The 17,557-nt window shown below is 41.5% G+C and overlaps 1 protein-coding gene across 1 annotated transcript in view; it reads left to right on the plus strand.

Annotated features, from left to right (window-relative positions):
* Nucleotides 1-17,557, plus strand: part of LANCL2 (LanC like glutathione S-transferase 2) — a 66,313-nt gene that overhangs the window by 35,531 nt on the left and 13,225 nt on the right. The window contains exons 5-6 of the mRNA XM_003815820.5: nt 167-313; nt 8,913-9,095. Coding sequence (XP_003815868.2) covers nt 167-313; nt 8,913-9,095 — 330 coding nt within the window. The remainder of the gene's footprint in view (nt 1-166; nt 314-8,912; nt 9,096-17,557) is intronic.

Raw genomic sequence — 17,557 nt, forward strand, 5'->3', positions numbered from 1 at the left:
TAAAATAAATATAACTATATTAGCTGCTAACTGCTTAAAGACTTTTAGATTAAGGCTTCTGCCTCTCTATATATATATGTCATATATATATATGACATACTGTTAATTAGACTACAACAGGGTACATATGCAGTTTTAGATTTATGCTGTCTTGTTATCTCTGTAGGTAGTCAATGCTATTATTGAATCGGGTAAGACTTTGTCAAGGGAAGAAAGAAAAACGGAGCGCTGCCCGCTGTTGTACCAGTGGCACCGGAAGCAGTACGTTGGAGCAGCCCATGGCATGGCTGGAATTTACTATATGTTAATGCAGGTAGGTAAGAATACTCTTACACACTACAGTATATTTGATCAAACATGAAATGGGAAATGAATCCTGCATATAAACAAAGCAGTCTGGATTGAAATACCCTACTTTGAATCGCTGATGCGTAACCCTGCCACATAAACCACAGGCAGTGGATTTCTAAGAGTCCAGTGAGTTCCTGAGTACATTTGGTATGGAGTCTTAAAGCAGATTAGTTATCTGTTCCCCACACTTTTCTGGGTTTTTGTTTGTTTGTTTGTTGCTTTTTTTTTTTTTTTGAGACAGAGTCTCACTCTGTCGCCCAGGCTGGAGTGCAGTGGCGTGATCTTGGCTCACTGCAACCTCCACCTTCCGGGTTCAAGTGATTCTCCTGCCTCAGCCACCCGAGCAGCTGGGACTACAGGCGCGCACTACCACCTCCAGCTAATTTTTGTATTTTTAGTAGAGACGGGGTTTCACCATATCGGCCAGGCTGGTCTCAAACTCCTGACCTCATGATCCGCCCACATCGGCCTCGCAAAATGCTAGGATTATAGGCATGAGCCACCGTGCCTGGCTTGCCCACCCTTTTCCTCTGTGCTTGTCTTCCTGCTCATTGCAGTAGGAACTCTTAATGGGGAAAAATCTTCAGGGAGCAACAGGGCCTGCAGAACCCAACTGAGGCAGAGACTTTGTCATGTCCTGATAACTTTGCTTGCTGTCAGTTGTCTTCTGTGTTTTTGATGAGTTTATTGCTGTGGTTATGATCTTGTCTCTCAAACATCCCTGACAACTATAGAGTACTGACTCTTCTATCAGGCCAGTAGAGACCCCACAACTAAACATTGCTTCAGGCTGTGCTTGGCTTGAGCATAAGCCTAGGGCTTCAGCCTAGCCTGTGGCCTAAGTTCTCTTCCCTGCCAAGTGCACAGCCGCCTCTGCCACCGCCTCCTCCTCCTTCTTCTCCTCCTCCTCCCTCCTCTACCTTTCTTCCTGCCCACTGTTCTCCTCCTTCTCCTTCTTTCTTCTTCTTTTAAATTTAAGCTTTCTTTATTCTGCAAAACTACAAAACTAGTAAGTCAAAGGATATGGATTAGAATTTAGATATCTTAGACTGGAAAACCTATATATTACTTTTTAAAATTTTACTTCAGATTCTTTTTATATCTAACCTACTGCCTCATGTTCTCACTCACTAAAGGAAACCAGGAAATTCATACCTACACAGGATTAAAACTTTTTCTAGTTATTGTCTTTGTTTATTGTTGTTGAAAGTAAAACATGCATATATGCATATAGTTCATTTTGTGAATTTTCTTTCTTTTTTTTTCCTTTTTTTTTGAGATGGAATCTTGCTTTGTCGCCCAGGCTGGAGTGCAGTGGCGCCATCTCAGCCCACTGCAACCTCCGCCTCCTGGGTTCAAGCCATTCTTCTGCCTTAGCCTCCTGAGTAGCTGGGATTACAGGCATGCACTGCCACACCTGGCTAATTTTTGTATTTTTAGTAGAGATGGAGTTTCGCCATGTTGGCCAGGTTGGTCTCGAACTCCTGACCTCTGGTGATCCACCCACCTCAGCCTCCCAAAGTACTGGGATTACAGGCTTGTGAATTTTCTTCATGATGCAGGTACACGCTTTCAAAGTAACCAGAATTCCATACCTCATTTAAAAATGGCACTGTTATTTTGAACAGTTAGATTTTGTGTATGTGTTAGGGTTCTCCAGAGAAACAACCAATAGGAGATAAATATTATATATGAGATGGGATTTCTTAAAGGAATTGGCTCACGCAACCATGGAGTCCCAGAAGCCCCATCATCTGTCATCTACAGTCCTAAGACCTGGGAATGCCAGGGCTGTAACTCCACTCCGAGTCAGAAGACTGAGACCCAGGGGAGCCAAATCCCAGTCCAAGGGCAGGAGGAGACTGTTGCCCTGGTTGAAGCCGGCAGGCAGGAAGGAACAGATGTTTTCTTTCTCTGCCTTTGGTTCTGTTCAGGCCTTGGAGGGACTGGATGAGGTGCACCCACTTTGGGGAGGGCCATCTGCCTGACTGAGTCCACACCGTTCAATGCTAATCTCAACTGGAAACACCTTTAGAGACACACCCAGACACCATGTTTAATTTGACACATAAAATTATCTATCATAGTGTATTCCGTATTTTCCCGGGAAAATGTTTTAACAGTGGTTCAGGAACTTTTTTTTTTTTTTTTTTTTTTTTTGGGACAGGGTCTCACTCTTGCCCAAGCTAGAGTACAGTGACACAATCTCTGCCTACTGCAAACTCCATCTCCTGGGTTTAAGTGATTCTCCTGCCTCAGCCCCACGAGTGTGCTGGGATTACAGGCGTCCACCACCATGCCTGGCCGGAACTTTTTTTTTTTAATGCTAATTCCCTTAGGGGAACATAGTAATGTGAGAACCATGCCAGTGTCTTTCATGTGTTTAGGCTGATTTTGCTGTATATTATGGACTTCCTTGGGAGGAATACAGATCATAAAATACTCCATTGATCTTCTTTTAAAGTGAGGAACTTGGAACACTATGTAGTAAGTACTTGACTTAGAGATTGAGCCAGGTTTTCTTTCAAGATTCTTAGGCAGTGGCGTGGTAGAGCCTGCTGGGGAGCTGCCCGCATCTCTTCCCTGCTGCACGGTTCGTGGCTGTTGTCAGTGCAGAACGACGGTTCAGAAATGTGGAAAGGAGGGCTTTGTTTCTCATACAGGGTTACAGCCTGCAGCTAATCATACGTAGCCTTGGGCTAGAAGCCAGAAATATTCTGAGGGAGTGGAAAGGGAGCAGGAACATATGCCAAGCCAGGTGGCCGAATGTATGTGTCGGTGAGCTGCAGGAGGAGTGGAGTAGTTGCTAGAGAAGTGTGTGCCTGCAGACTTGGACTTCGTGCTCCTTCTTGAGATCCATGTTCAGAAAATGGTGGCACGAGCGGGATCCAAGGGTAGCATTTTCCACCCTCTGAGTCAAAAGGTGAAGCAGAGGAACAAAACCCCTCCCTGCATGTCCTTCATAGGCTGGCCAGAGCGTCCCTGGTGCCTTCTCAGGAACAAGTGCTGGCTGCTTGGGTTGTTGAAGCCACAGAAGATGGGGGAGCAGTCAGGTGGTTGTCGCTGGCAGTGCAGAGTCGGCTGAAAGATCTGGTTCCCGCTTAGCCCTTAGGGCAGAAAGCCTCATGGGGTCAGCAGGGGACGGGCAGAGCAGGGTGAGCCCCACCTCTTAGCCTGTCATGACTGGGAGCTTAGCTTCAAGGTTGCCTCAGGCTTCCTTGGCCAAGAAAGGGTCTGCTCAGTGAGTTGGGGGCTTAGAATTTGGTTCTTATTTCTCATTGTCTAGTAGTTTAGTCATGTAAAAGTGGTAGTTTCAACTGGAGGGTGTCGTTGGAAGGCTATCAGAACAATATATGCAAAAACTCTTAAAATATCACTTAAAAAGAACTCCACTTTCATGATAGCAGAATAAAAACAGTTCGCCTCTTGAAAATAATCTCAGAACAACCAGAAAAACAACAAAACAGAAACCGAAGTTCTTTGATGAAGCTAGGGGACATCTGGAGCTCCAGCTGCAAACCTGTGAACTGAAGCAGGCAAAAGAATGACAGCTGACCTGCTGGGATGAAAGATGGCGTCAGTGCCCGAGGGGGAGGGTGCCCACGAGAAGCAAGTCAGTTTGTTCTACAGAACCCCAGAACTCAGGAGGGGAAAGTGCCATGTCCCCAGTAGGCATTGCCATACGTGGGCTTGGGGGACTCTCTGGCACAGGAGGCTTCTTTGAGCATGTGCAGTGGTTGGACCTCTGTGAGCACCTGCACCCAGCACAGGGAGGGAACTGCCTATCCTTCAACTCGTGCTGGAGACAAAAGGAGTTAGGTCTGGAAAAACTGACTAGGCTCTTTTCAATTCAGGAAAGCCAGATGTAGAAGAGAGTTGGAGTGAAGCACAGAACTAAAAATAGGGGGCGAGAGTGAGTGTCCATGGTCCAGGGTGAGACTGCCTCTCTGTCACCGCCAGCCTCAGGCACCGTCACCTCTCCCTCACCCCAAGGGGCAGCACCACCTCCACCCCACTCGGGGCTTGAAGTCACATTTCTGAAGAAACAAGTAGCTCAGATAAAAGTTTCATAAGTACAGGTATTTGAAAGCCCCCATTAAAAAGTTAGTCTGCCATCCATGATGGTTAATTTTATGTGTCAACTTGACTGAGCCCTGGTGCCCAGACATGTGGTCAGACATTCTGGATGTTTCTTTGAGGGTGTTTTTGAATGAGATTTACATTTAAGTTGGTGGACTTTGAGTGAAGCCAGCTGCCCCATAGGATGTGAGTGGGCCTTGTCGATCAGTTGAAAGTCTGACTAGAACAAAATGCTGGACCCCCAGGCAAGAGAGGATTCTCCAGCACTCTGCTTTCAGACTCCAGCTGCAGCTCCTTCCTGAGTCTCCAGCTTGCTGGCCACCCCAGGCAGTTTGTGGACTCATGAAGCCTCTGCAGCCAGTTCCTTGGAGTGAATCTCTTTCTCTACTTTTATACATCCCGTTGATCTACTTCTTTGGAGACCCCTGGCAATCCCCCATCCAGCCACTCCACAGTGATTCCCACCGTTCCGCAGCCCTTCCGGTGCACTGAGGACAGCAAGGAGCTGTGCCTTATGCGTGAGCACAGACCAGTAGCCGATGAGCGGACATGGCAGAAAAGCCCCAGCTTGAAAGATGGAGACCTGAACAAGTAGAAATAAAAACAAAGAGAAAGCAGGAAGTGGAAGAAAGCTTCGAATAAATAATAATTCATAATTAATATCCTCAGGGAAATAAGAGAAGCTGTTGCATCCAAGAAACAAACATTTGAGGGAAAAAGAGAGCTCTTGAAAATAAAATATATAATAGCTGAATTTTTAATAAGTTCATGAAAATGGGAAGCAAAGTCACATATCTTAGAAAGCAGGCAGAAATAGACAATGGGGGAGGAAAACGTAAGAAAGAGGATTAATCCAGGAGGTTCAGCATGTGACTAGTGGGAGACCTAGTGAGGGAGAACACACAATAGGAGGGAGGAAAATAACACAAAAATATGCTCTAGAAATGAGGGACATAGGCTGGGCGCAGTGGCTCATGCCTGTAATCCCAGCACTTTGGGAGGCCGAGGCGGGCGGATCACTGAGGTCAGGAGTTTGAGACCAGCCTGGCCAACACAGTGAAACCCCGTCTCTACTAAAAAAATACAAAAAATTACCTGGGCCTCATAGCGGGCACCTGCAATCCCAACTGCTTGGGAGGCTGAGGCAGGAGAATCGCTCGAACCCGGGAGGCAGAGATTGCAGTGAGTCGAGATCACGCCACTGCACTCCAGCCTGGGTAACAGTGTGAGACCCTGTCTCAAAAAAAAAGAAAAAAAAAGAAATGAGGGGCATAGTTGCATATTGGAAAGACCTACCAGGTTCCTACACAATGAGTGCAGACAGACAAATCCACATCATGCCCGTTATTGTGAAAGCTTAAGATAAAGGGATAAAGAGACAATGCTTAAAACATTAGACGGGAAATAGCTGGGTGTAGTGGCATGCGCCTGTAGTCCCAGCTACTCGGGAGGCTGAGGCAGGAGAATTGCTTGAACCCAGGAGGTGGAGGTTGCAGTGAGCCGAGATCGTGCCACTGCACTCCAGCCTGGGCGACAGTGAAACTCTGTCTCAAACAAAAAGAAAAGAAAAAAACAGGTTATGTACAAAGTCCAAAAATGACATTGGACTTTGCAACAGTTTCATTGAAGCTAAAAGATAAATGGAAATGATTTCCAAGTTTTTTTTTGAGACGGAGTCTTGCTCTGTTGCCCAGGCTGGAGTGCAGTGGCACGAACTTGGCTCACTGCAAGCTCTGCCTCCCGGGTTCATGCCATTCTCCTGCCTCAACTCCTGAGTAGCTGGGACTACAGGCACCTGCCACCATGCCCGGCTAATTTGTTTTTTGTATTTTTTAGTAGAGATGGGGTTTCACCGTATTAGCCAGGACGGTCTCGATCTGACCTCATGATCCGCCCGCCTCGGCCTCCCAAAGTGCTGGGATTACAGGCGTGAGCCACCGTGCCCGGCCAACTTCCAAGTTTTGAGTAAAAATGATTTCTAACGTTGCGTTCTGCCCAGAAAGTTACCAATTAAATGTGGAGTAGAGCAAAGACTGTTTAAAACATCCTGTCCCCCAAATTTAATTTCCCTGTACTTCATCTCAGGAAGCTACTGGAGTGTGGTGTCTACCACAACAAGGGAGTACTCTAAGAAGGAGGATCAGATCCAGGGAAGAGGGGCTCCCATACAAGACAGGGGAGCAGAATCCCCAGGAAGTTGACAGGTGCAAGTCCCAGGACAGCAGTGTCACAGAAGACCTGGAAAGCAGCCAATTATGGAGAGTCGCCTCCAGGGAAAACAAAGTCATAGTAGATTTGACCATGTGGAAAATCTTATCGAGAGACTTTTTACAGAGCTGTTGGTGGGTATGAAAAAGCTTAGGTATTGGTTTAAAGAAAACTAAGCAAATAAAACGTGAGAAAGTTACTCCAGGAAAAACTAAAAGGTGTAAAAGAATATCTGTAATTCAGTGTATTTCCTGTTTCAGGAGCAAACAATATTTGCATAGTATAGTCTGTAAAGAACACAGGATTATGGATGGTGACCAGAGTGAAACTAAAAATGGTGACCAGAGTGAAATTCTCTTGGGAAGATCAGAGGAAGGAAAGTGTCCCTCATCTGCCACAAGGGGAAACCTAGAATCAGTAACTCAGGGCACAGCCATGCATTGATTGTTTAGAAATACTGTGGTAATATGAATAAGCAGCTAACAACCACCACAACAAAAAGGAACTCAGTTGTGTCCTAGGAACGACATGATCTGTTGGTCTTTGAGATAAGCTCCTCAACATTTTTTGACATTTTAAAGTGGTTCTGTATTGATTACCTGTAAGAAAGTAACTTTAAAAGTACCATGTAGTCTTTTGGAAATAAACTTCATGACCTATAGTTTTTAAAAAGCTAATATATTCTCTAAGTGTGTATCAGGAAAAACACCTAAAGATTTTCTACTAAGTATAGTTTTATTTCAATGAAATTTAGAAGTATTGATATTCCTTAAATTAGCTTTCCTTCGTTTTTAATAAAATTAACTTTTTGTTGAAGAAATGAGGTTTTTATTTCATTCTGTAGGAGATGTCATGTTGTAAACTTTGGTGCTTATGGAATGATGAGAATTTAAAGCAATGCAATATTTTATTTCAGTTTTGAGAGTACTTTACGTCACCCCTGACATGTGCAATTAAAGCCAAGTGAAAAATCAGTGGCCAGAGGCGGGTTCTCTATCTCAGACTTTAGCAATATGCGGATTTATGTGGTGCTAACATGTCACTTTAAAGACATTGTGTGGTGTTAACATGTCACCCTGAGACGTTCTGTGGTGCTAATATGTCACCCTAAGACGTTTGTGTGGTGCTAACCTGTCACTCTAAAGATGTCGTGTGTTGTGAATGTGTCACCCTAAAGACATTGTGTGGCATTAACATGTCACTCTAAGGATGTCATGTGCTAACGTGTCACCCTAAAGATGTGAGGTGTTAACATGTCACCCTAAGATGTTCTGTGGCGCTGTCATTCTAAGGATGTCATGTGGTGGTGACATGTCACCCTGAGATGTTGTGTGATGTTAACATGTCACTCTGGAGGCATTGTGTGGCATTAACATGTCACCCTAAAGTCATTTTGTGGCATTAACATGTCACCCCAAAGACATTGTGTGGCATTAACATGTCACCCTAAGATGGCATGTGGGCTGGCATGCCACCCTAAGACGCTCACTTAGCCCAGCCTTGCCATCTGACTCTTCTCACCAGGTTTTTTCATGGGAAGCTGTACAGTAACTTGAGACTCTTTGAATGTTTTTATTTAAGTCCTTTTAAAAAAAACAGTGCCTCAAAATTAGCAAATATTTTCCAACTATGTTTTTAGTCTTAGTCCCTGTAGTAAAACTTTAACACACAAACTCAGTAATAAATTCTAGTAGGTAACATTTAATGAGTGCTTTCAGTTCATAAAAGGCAGTATTGCCACAAATTGTTGGATGAAGGGGTGAGGCATGCATTTTTTTCTCCTTTTTTCCTTACAAACACCTTAGGAATTGAGTGCTATGATTATTCTATTTTAGAGATAAAGAAACTGAGGTTAAATAATTTGGCCAAGTAACAAAGCCAGTATATAGATTTGGGAGAAGAGGGGTACCTGGCTTTTTAGGAGGTGTGAGCCCCATGGAAGGAAATCAAGTATTGGTATTTTAACAAAGCAAAGCAACAAAACAAAACCTATCTACTCCTAGGTTCACTTGCCATTTAATCATTTCCTTTACTACTCTCTTAGGAGTGTAGTCCTAATCCACCAAAGAAGAGACAAAATACACTATAACACTAAGATTTCAAACAGTTGAAACAAGTTTTGCCTAAGTCTTAAATAACCAGATAGTTGAATTAATTCTAATTTTATGTGCTTTTTTGTTTTCCAGGTAATTGATGTTTTGTTAGCCATGATACAATGTAAAAGAAATAACTTCAGAAAAAATAATTTGTGTTTTATTTTTGTTTGTTTAAAGCCGGCAGCAAAAGTGGACCAAGAAACCTTGACAGAAATGGTGAAACCCAGTATTGATTATGTGCGCCACAAAAAATTCCGATCTGGGAATTACCCATCATCATTAAGCAATGAAACAGACCGGCTGGTGCACTGGTGCCACGGCGCCCCGGGGGTCATCCACATGCTCATGCAGGCGTACAAGGTCAGTGCTTCCGCCGTCACGGCCGTCCCCTGTGTGGGGAGCCAGGTTTCCCTGTCAGGTTTTGGGTCTTGCTTTGGTAAGGCCATTTGACTGTACACTAAAAACCTTTTAGAATGATTGTTTTTACAAAATAAAGTCTCTGTATTTTACCACTCATCACCACTGTCATTAGTGCTGCAAGTCTGTGTGTGTGTATGTGTGTGATTGTGTGTGTTAACAGGCTTTATATTCATGTGTAAAAGAAAACCTAGATGACAGAGCAGTGGTGAGATGATTTTCATTCTAATGAGTATGGATATCCAGTAAGGTAGTGGACAGGATTATAACCAAAGTGCTTTTTTGTTCATTTTCACATAATTTTATTTTCTTGCTTGAATAAGCCTTTATTGCTGGATTATGATTGTCCAAGAACTTTTGAGTTTAAAATTGTTATGTTATTCTCAAGACATAGTGGTACTCAAATTTGTATACGTCTGGGGTACTATAGGAAAATTGGCTGAACCTTCACTGATTAATTCTAGTAGGCTTTAAATATATTTGGGCATAATATTAAGAGCGCTATTGATTTCTGTCCTGGACTAAGATTTATCATTTAAGATTTATCATTTAAGTTGAAGTGATGCTTCTTTTATAATTTTATTTTGTATTTAACACATCTGTGTTTGTAATAATTGATGTTGGAGATTGTTGCTCATACATCAGAGTATATAGCTGTAACACAATGATTGCTCTGTTCAACACAGTATTTTGGCAAGTTCTCTTTGTTTAGGATAGATAGGTGGAATTAATGGAGTGGAACTCATATTTCTACCCGGAAATAATAAGAACTGATACCTGAGTCAATTTTATTTTTTCTTTACAGCTACTGTAATAAATTACTTAGGAAAATTGTGGGGAATTATCTCTCATGATTTAGGCTAATTTCTCAGAAATTTTTAGTCCTCCTACAACAATACCAAAATATCAAATCATATATAAGATATGATCATTCAAGAAAACAACTCAGAAAGTTACGACATTTGGTCAGTGAAACACAATGAAATGTATTTTTTGAAAATAAGATGCATCTTCCTAACAGTACCCTCACTTTTACATTAAAACATAATTCTGTTCAAATCACTGCCTCCCTTTTTTAGAGTTTTGGAGCAGTTATAACTTCAGTGTCATAGAGGGACATCTGTGATACAAATGTCCAACAATAACGTGTGAGCACAATATTGACTGTACAGACAGGGGCCCTCTGATACTTTTAAAACAAATATATAATTGCTAAAATGTGGAAGCTCCTTTTTGTCAAACTCCTTTTCCCTTCACTTTAAAGAGGCTCAGCCGACACAGCTGGGTGTTCCCGGTGGCTGATCTCTGCTGCCAGGTGTGCTTTTCCACTGTGTTTCAACTGAGCCCTGTGGAGAGCAAGCAGGTGCCAGGAACCAGGCTGTCCTGTGGGGACCCTTCCTCCTGGGCAGTTCCATTTTCATGAGTTCTGCAGACAGTGGCCACCATCTGTTTTCACCACTGCTGGCCACTTGGGAGCAAGCCAGCACGGCTCTGCCACTGACGGGCTGCAGGTGGCTGCGGCCAGCTCCTCCTAGCAGGGCTTCTGCACAGAATACCATTCAGACACCTTGCTTTGCCCTGCTGGTTCCAAAACAAATTTCTCTCCTCCAGAAAGCATAGAGCCAAAGATGTCAAGATCCCATACTTAGTCTTTAAAACTTAATTCTGTCCTCTACATTAAGATTCTTGAACATGAGGAACGAGGAGGAATATCAGAATCTTCTGGGGGTAGGAAGGCATCAGTGGTAATTTGAAAAAGCATATATATTTTATATTTCAGAATAGCTAGAAGAGAAGATTTGAAATGTTCCCAGCATAAATATAAATGTTCAAGGTAATGGACATCCTGAATACATCATTACACATTGTATGCATGTATATCACATGCACCCATAAATATGTACAATTATTATATATCAATGAAAAATTTAAAAAGGAAAAAGCATATGTAATATGGTCTTAGAATTGGGGGTAAAAATACATCTTCTTCATAGTATAAACTACAGAAAATAAGTGTAGACTAAAGCTCTCTGCCAGCGGAGAAACAGACCCTGCGCCGTGGAGTCTGCACATCTGTTTGCGTCTCTGAGCAGAGGGCGAGGTTTGTGTTTGACTAAGGCAGGGGGTTCAGTCGGGGAGGCAAAACTAGGGAAGTACAGCTCTACACTGTTTTCTCTCAAGTTACAGTTAAATTGAGAGGGCCTCCATTTATTAAAGCTGTCTCTTAAAATTAGGTAGGAAATGTTCAAGTTTTATGTAATAACAAGCTCTAACATTTTCTTCTCCTGGCATATGAAGTCCTAAGTTGTTCAGGCATGCTTATGAAGGTGTAAAGTGTTCAAGTACTTGAAAAAATATTATTAATTATCCTTTACAAAGAAAACTGTAAGTTCAGTCCAGACTCACAAAATTTATTTTCCCTCCCTGTAGATGCTCATCATGTGTTAGTATTTAGTAGGGTATATACTCTTCTGTGTAGGAACGTGTATTACTTGTTAATTTAAAGTTATGTGGTATTTTAGATGGCCTTAAAATGTAAAGGTTTGGCCAGACACTGTGGCTCACACCTGTAATCCCAGCACTTTGGGAGGCCAAGGCAGGAGGGTTGCTTGAGCCCAGGAGTTGGAGATCAGCCTGGGCAACATGGCGAAACCATGTCTCTACTAAAAAAAAATACAAAAATTATCTGGGTGTGGTGGCACGCACCTGTAGTCCCAGGTACCTAGGAGGCTGAGGTGGAAGGATGGTTTGAGCCTGGGAGGCGGAGGTTGCAGTGAGCTATGATCATGCCACTGCACTCCAGCCTGGGTGACACAGCAAGACCCTACCTCAAAAAAAAAAAAAAAGAAAAGAAAAGAAAAAGGCAAGGTTTTAACAATATTCTACATTGTATTAGGAATTTTATTAATTGTGAATGATTTTCTAACAAATTACATCTGACAAAAAATCATGGGTAATGGTGGCAAATTCTTCCTTCTATTCACGTTTTGAGTTCTAGGGCATTAGGAATTTGTGTGGGTTTAGCCACTGTAAACAAATACATTTGTTAAATGAGATTGTATTTGGAAAGGTAAATGCAATGTCCAAAAAAAGCATATAATACCCCCACCAGGGTGACACGAGTGCAGTCCTTAGATGCTGAACTGAATCTGGCAGCAGCCACAGCATCACTGCTTGTGCCCACACGCCTGCCCTGGGAAGCCCCAGATAGAACTGCATTGGGAGTGCCCCCTGGTGGCCAACTATTGTATATATGTCAGAAAATGCTTTCATACAAATTCTGTTCCCGAAGCTTGTTTGCAAGTTGGTTATTTGAAACATGGAATGTTTTTCTAGGGGTATCAGAATTACTTGAAAAGTTTTTTTAAGCTATACTTTTTTTCCTCCTTACTCAAGATTCTGATACCTTCCTAATTTTAAGCATCACTTAAATAAATGTACCATAGTTTATCATTGTTTTTCTTTCTTTCTTTCTTTCTTTCTTTTTTTTTTTTTTTTTTTTGAGACACAGTGTCGCTCTGTCCCCCAGGCTGGAGTGTGCAGTGGCGCAGTTTTGGCTCACTACAACCTTTGCCTCCTGGGTTCAGGTGGTTCTCATGTGTTAGCCTCCCAAGTAGCTGGGATTACAGGCACACGTCACCATGCCCGGCTAATTTTTTGTATTTTTAGTAGAGACGGGGTTTCACCATGTTGCCCAGGCTGGTCTTGAACTCCTGACCTTAGGTGATCTGCCTGCCTTGGCCTCCAAAACTGCTGGGATTACGGGCATGAGCCACTGTGTGCGGCCAGTTTATCATTGTTTTTCATCGGTTTCCAGGTTTTGGCTATTAGGAACAAGCTGCTATGAACATTCTTGCACAGGTCTGTCTAGAGACACATGTCTTCATTTCTTTTGGGTTAATATCTAGGAGTAGAATTACTGGATCGGAGGGTAGGTGTATGTTTAGTTTTAGAAATTGCCACTTTTTCCACAAGTTCTGGTTGTTCTGCATCTGCCAACACTTGATGTTGAAAGTCTTTTTAATTTTAATTATTTTGGTGGGTATTTCATTGTGGTTTTATTTGTATCTTCCTGATTGACCAGGGTTGATTAATGTTGCATGTGCTCATGGGCCAATTGTGTATCTTCCTTTGTTGACTGTCTCTTCATATCTTCTTCTTCTTCTTCTTCTTATTTTTTGAGACAGGGTCTTGCACTGTCACCCAGGCTGGAGTGCAGTGGTGGATCTTGGCTCACTGTAGCCTCGACCTTCAGGGCTCAGGTGATCCTCCCACTTCAACCTTCCAAGTAGCTGGGGACTACAGGCACGTGTCACCACACCTGGCTAAATCTTTTTATTTTTGTAGGGGTCTTGTTTTTTGCCCAGGCTGGTTTCGAACTCGTGGACTCAAGCAATCTTCCTGTCTTGGTCTCCCAAAGTGCTGGAATTATAGGTGTGAGCCACTGTGCCCAGCCTGTCTCTTCGTGTGTTTTACCTACATTGTTTTATTTTATTTTATTTTTGGAAGAATTCTTTATATATTCTGGTTAAAGTCCCTCTGTCAGATATATATCGTACAAATAATTTCTCCCTGTCTGTAGTTTGCCTAATCATATTCTTTATGGTATCTTTTGACTAATAGAGTTTTAAATTTTGATAAAATCTATTTTTCAATGTTTTCTTTTTATGATAATTACTGTCTGTGTTTTGTCTAAGAAACCTTATCTACCCTCAGGTTATATAGATAATACTCTCCTTTAATCTTTATTGTTTTAGATTTTACCTTTAGGCCTGTGATTTATCTCAAATTAAGTTTTGTATATTACATGAGGTAACAAACGAGGTGGTTTTTTTTTTTTTTTTTTTTTTTTTTGAGACAGAGTCTCACTCTGTCGCCCAGGCTGGAGTGCAGTGGCACGATCTCTGCTCACTACAAGCTCCGCCTCCCAGGTTCACACCATTGTCCTGCTTCAGCCTCCCGAGTAGCTGGGACTACAGGCGCCTGTCACCACGCCTGGCTAATTTTTTGTATTTTTAGTAGAGATGGGGTTTCACTGTGTTAGCCGGGATGGTCTCTATCTCCTAACCTCATGATCTGCCCACCTCGGCCTCCCAAAGTGCTGGGATTACAGGTGTGAGCCACCGTGCCCAGCCTGAGGTGTTTTTTTTTAACCATAGGGATATCTGATTTTTCCCATACCTTTTGTGGAAAAGACATTTATTTTTCCCATTTGATTGATTTTGGTTCCTCTATCAAAAATCAAATGACCTAATAAGCCTGGGTCTGTTTCTGGACTCTATTCAGTTACTTTGGCCTGTTTACCTACATGATATTACCACGTTGTTTTTCTTATTCTGCATTTATTGTAAGTTTTGAGATCAGGTAACTTAAGACCTCACTTTGTTCTTTTTCAGAATCACTTTGAATATTCCAAGTCCTTTGTATTTTCATAAAAGTTTTAGAGTCCATTTGTCAGCTTCTAAAAATGGAGCCTATTGGAGTTATGAGTCAGAGTGCATTGAATCATTGAATCTCTAGATCCACTTGGGTAGAACTAACTGACATCTTTTTTTTTGAGATGGAGTCTTGCTTGGTCGCCCAGGCTGGAGTAGGTGTGATCTTGGCTTACTGCAACCTCCGCCTCGCAGGTTCAAGCAATTCTCCTGCCTCAGCCTCCTGAGTAGCTGGGATTACAGGTGCCCACCACCATACCCGGCTAGTTTTTGTATTTTTAGTAGAGACGGGGATTTCACCATGTTCGCCAGGCTGGTGTCAAACTCCTGAGCTCAAGTGATCTGCCCACCTTGGCCTCCCAAAATGCTAGGATTACAGGCATGAGCCACTGTGCCTGGCCAGAACTGACATCTTAATAATGTTGAGTCCTTCTGCTCGCAAATGTGGTATATCTCTCCATTTATATTTTCTTTAATTTCTGTCAATAGTGCTTTATAGTTTTTGCTGCACAGGTCTTAACACATCTTCTGTTAAACTTATTCCTAGATATGTTATTTATTTACATTTTCCAATTATGTATTGCCAGTATATAGAAATACAATTGCGTTTTTTTTTTTGGAGACATAGAGTCTCACTCTGTTACCCAGGCTGAAGTGCAGTGGTGTGATCACGGCTCACTGCAGCCTCTACCTCCCCAGGCTCAAGATATCCTCCTGACTTAGCTGAGTAGCTGGGATTACAGGTGTGCACCACCATGCCTGGCTAATTTTTGTATTTTTTTGTAGAGATGGGGTTTCGCCATATTGACCAGGCTGGTCTCAAACTCCCAAGTTCAAGGGATCTACCCACCTCGGCCTCCCAAAGTGCTGGGATTACAGGCTTGAGCCACTGTAACTGGCCACAGCTGCTTTTTGTATATTGACTTTATATTCTGTGCTAAATTCACGTATCAGTTCTGGTAGCTTTTTATACATTACTTAGGATTTTCTGTGTACACATATTGTATCTGTGAGTTTTCTTCTTCCTTTCCAACCTCTGTGCCTTTTATTTCCTTTACCTCTTTTATTACATTGGTTAGGAGCTATAGTATAATATTGAATAGAAGTGGTCAGAGTGGACATCTTTGCTTTATTCACAATCATAGAAAAAAATATTAAATATTTCCCCATCAAATATACTTTTAACTGTTTTTCTTAGATGGCTTTTATCAGATTGAAGAAGTTTCCTTTTATTACTGGTTATCATGAAGGGATGTTGAATTTTGTCATTTTTTTTTCCTGGATTTATTCAAACACTCCTATGGTTTTCCTCTTTTGTTTTATTAATATGGTGATTTTGTATTGATTGGTTTTTAAAAGTTGAGTCAACCTTGCATTCCTAGTATAAACCTCACTTGGGCATGATTTTTATCCTTTTCTTTTTATTAATATTGCTACATTTGGTCTGCTAATATTTTGTTAAAGATTTTTATGTTTCTTAGTACATATTTTCTTTTTCTATAAAATCTTTGTTTTTATTAGGAATCAGGTATCAGGATTATGCTGGTCACGTACATGAGTTGGAAAGTGTTTTCTCTTATTTTCAGAAAGATTTTGTGTACAATTGGTGTTATTACTTGCTTAAATGTTTGTGGGAAAATTTTTTATTATGAATTCAATTTCATTAATAGAATCATTTTGCATCAGTTTTGTTAATTGTGTTTTTCAATATGTTTTCTCATTTTATCTAAGTTGTCAAATTTATTGGCATAATGTTATTCATATCTCTCTTTTTTAATGTTTAGTAAGGTCTGAAGTGATAGTTTCTCTTTTATTCTTTTCCTTTTTTTTTTTTTTTTTTGAGATAGAATCTTGCTGTTTCTCCCAGGCTGGAGTGCAGTGGCACGATCTTGGCTCACTGCAACCTCCGCCTCCCGGGTTCAGGCAATTCTCCTGCTGCAGCCTTCCATGTAGTCGCGATTACAGACACGAGGTACCACGCCTGACTAATTTTTGTGTTTTTAGTAGAGACAGGGTTTCACCATGTAGGCCAGGCTGGTCTCGAACTCCTGACCTCAGGTGATCCGCCTGCTTCGGCCTCCCAAAGTGCTGGGATTACAGGTGTGAGCCACCACTCTGGCCTCTCTTTTATTCTTGATATTAGTAATTTATGTTTTCTCTCTCTCTTTCATCAGTCTAGATAGCAGCTGTATCAAAGTTGTATTGCTCTTTCAAAGAAATAAACATAAATTGTAGCTTTATCTATTTTCTATTTCATTGATTTTTCTTCTTTTCTTTTTAAAACTTCCTTCTATGGTTCTGGGCCCAGTGGCTCACTTCTATAATTCCAGCACTTTTGGAGGCCAAGGTGGAGGATAGCTTGAGGCCACAAGTTCAAGACCAACCTGGGCAACATAGTGAGACCTCATCTCTACAAAAAATCCAAAATTATCTGGGCATGGTGGTGCCACTGCACTCTAGCCTAGGTGACAGAGTCAGACCCTGTCTCAAAAAAAACATAAAAAATAAAAAATAAATAAAATTTCTTTCTATGGACTTTAGATTTACTTTGCTCTTTTCTAACTTTTTAAAGTGGAATCTTAGGTTTTGTACCTTTCTTTTTTTCTAATACAGGCATTTAAAGCTTTACATTTTCCTCTAAGCACTATTTTAGCTCTGTTCCCAAATATTTTATGTCTTGTTTTCATTTTCATTTAGTTTTAGATATTCCCTAATTACCCTTATGATTTCTCTTTTGATTCATGGGTTATTTAGAAGTGGGTTGTGTGTTTTTCAGATATTTGAGAATTGTGTGGATATTTTCATCGATTTCCGATTTAATTCCATTGTTGTTACAGAACATATTATGTACGATTTAACATTTTAAAATTTACTTAGATGTATTTTATGGCCCAGTATTTAGTCTGTCTTGACGAATGTCCCACGTGCGTTTGAATGGTCTAGTTGTCAGGCATAGTGTGCTAGAAATGT

The sequence above is a fragment of the Pan paniscus genome, chromosome 6 (genome assembly GCF_029289425.2).
Source record: "Pan paniscus chromosome 6, NHGRI_mPanPan1-v2.0_pri, whole genome shotgun sequence".
NCBI classification, from domain to species: Eukaryota; Metazoa; Chordata; class Mammalia; order Primates; family Hominidae; genus Pan; species Pan paniscus.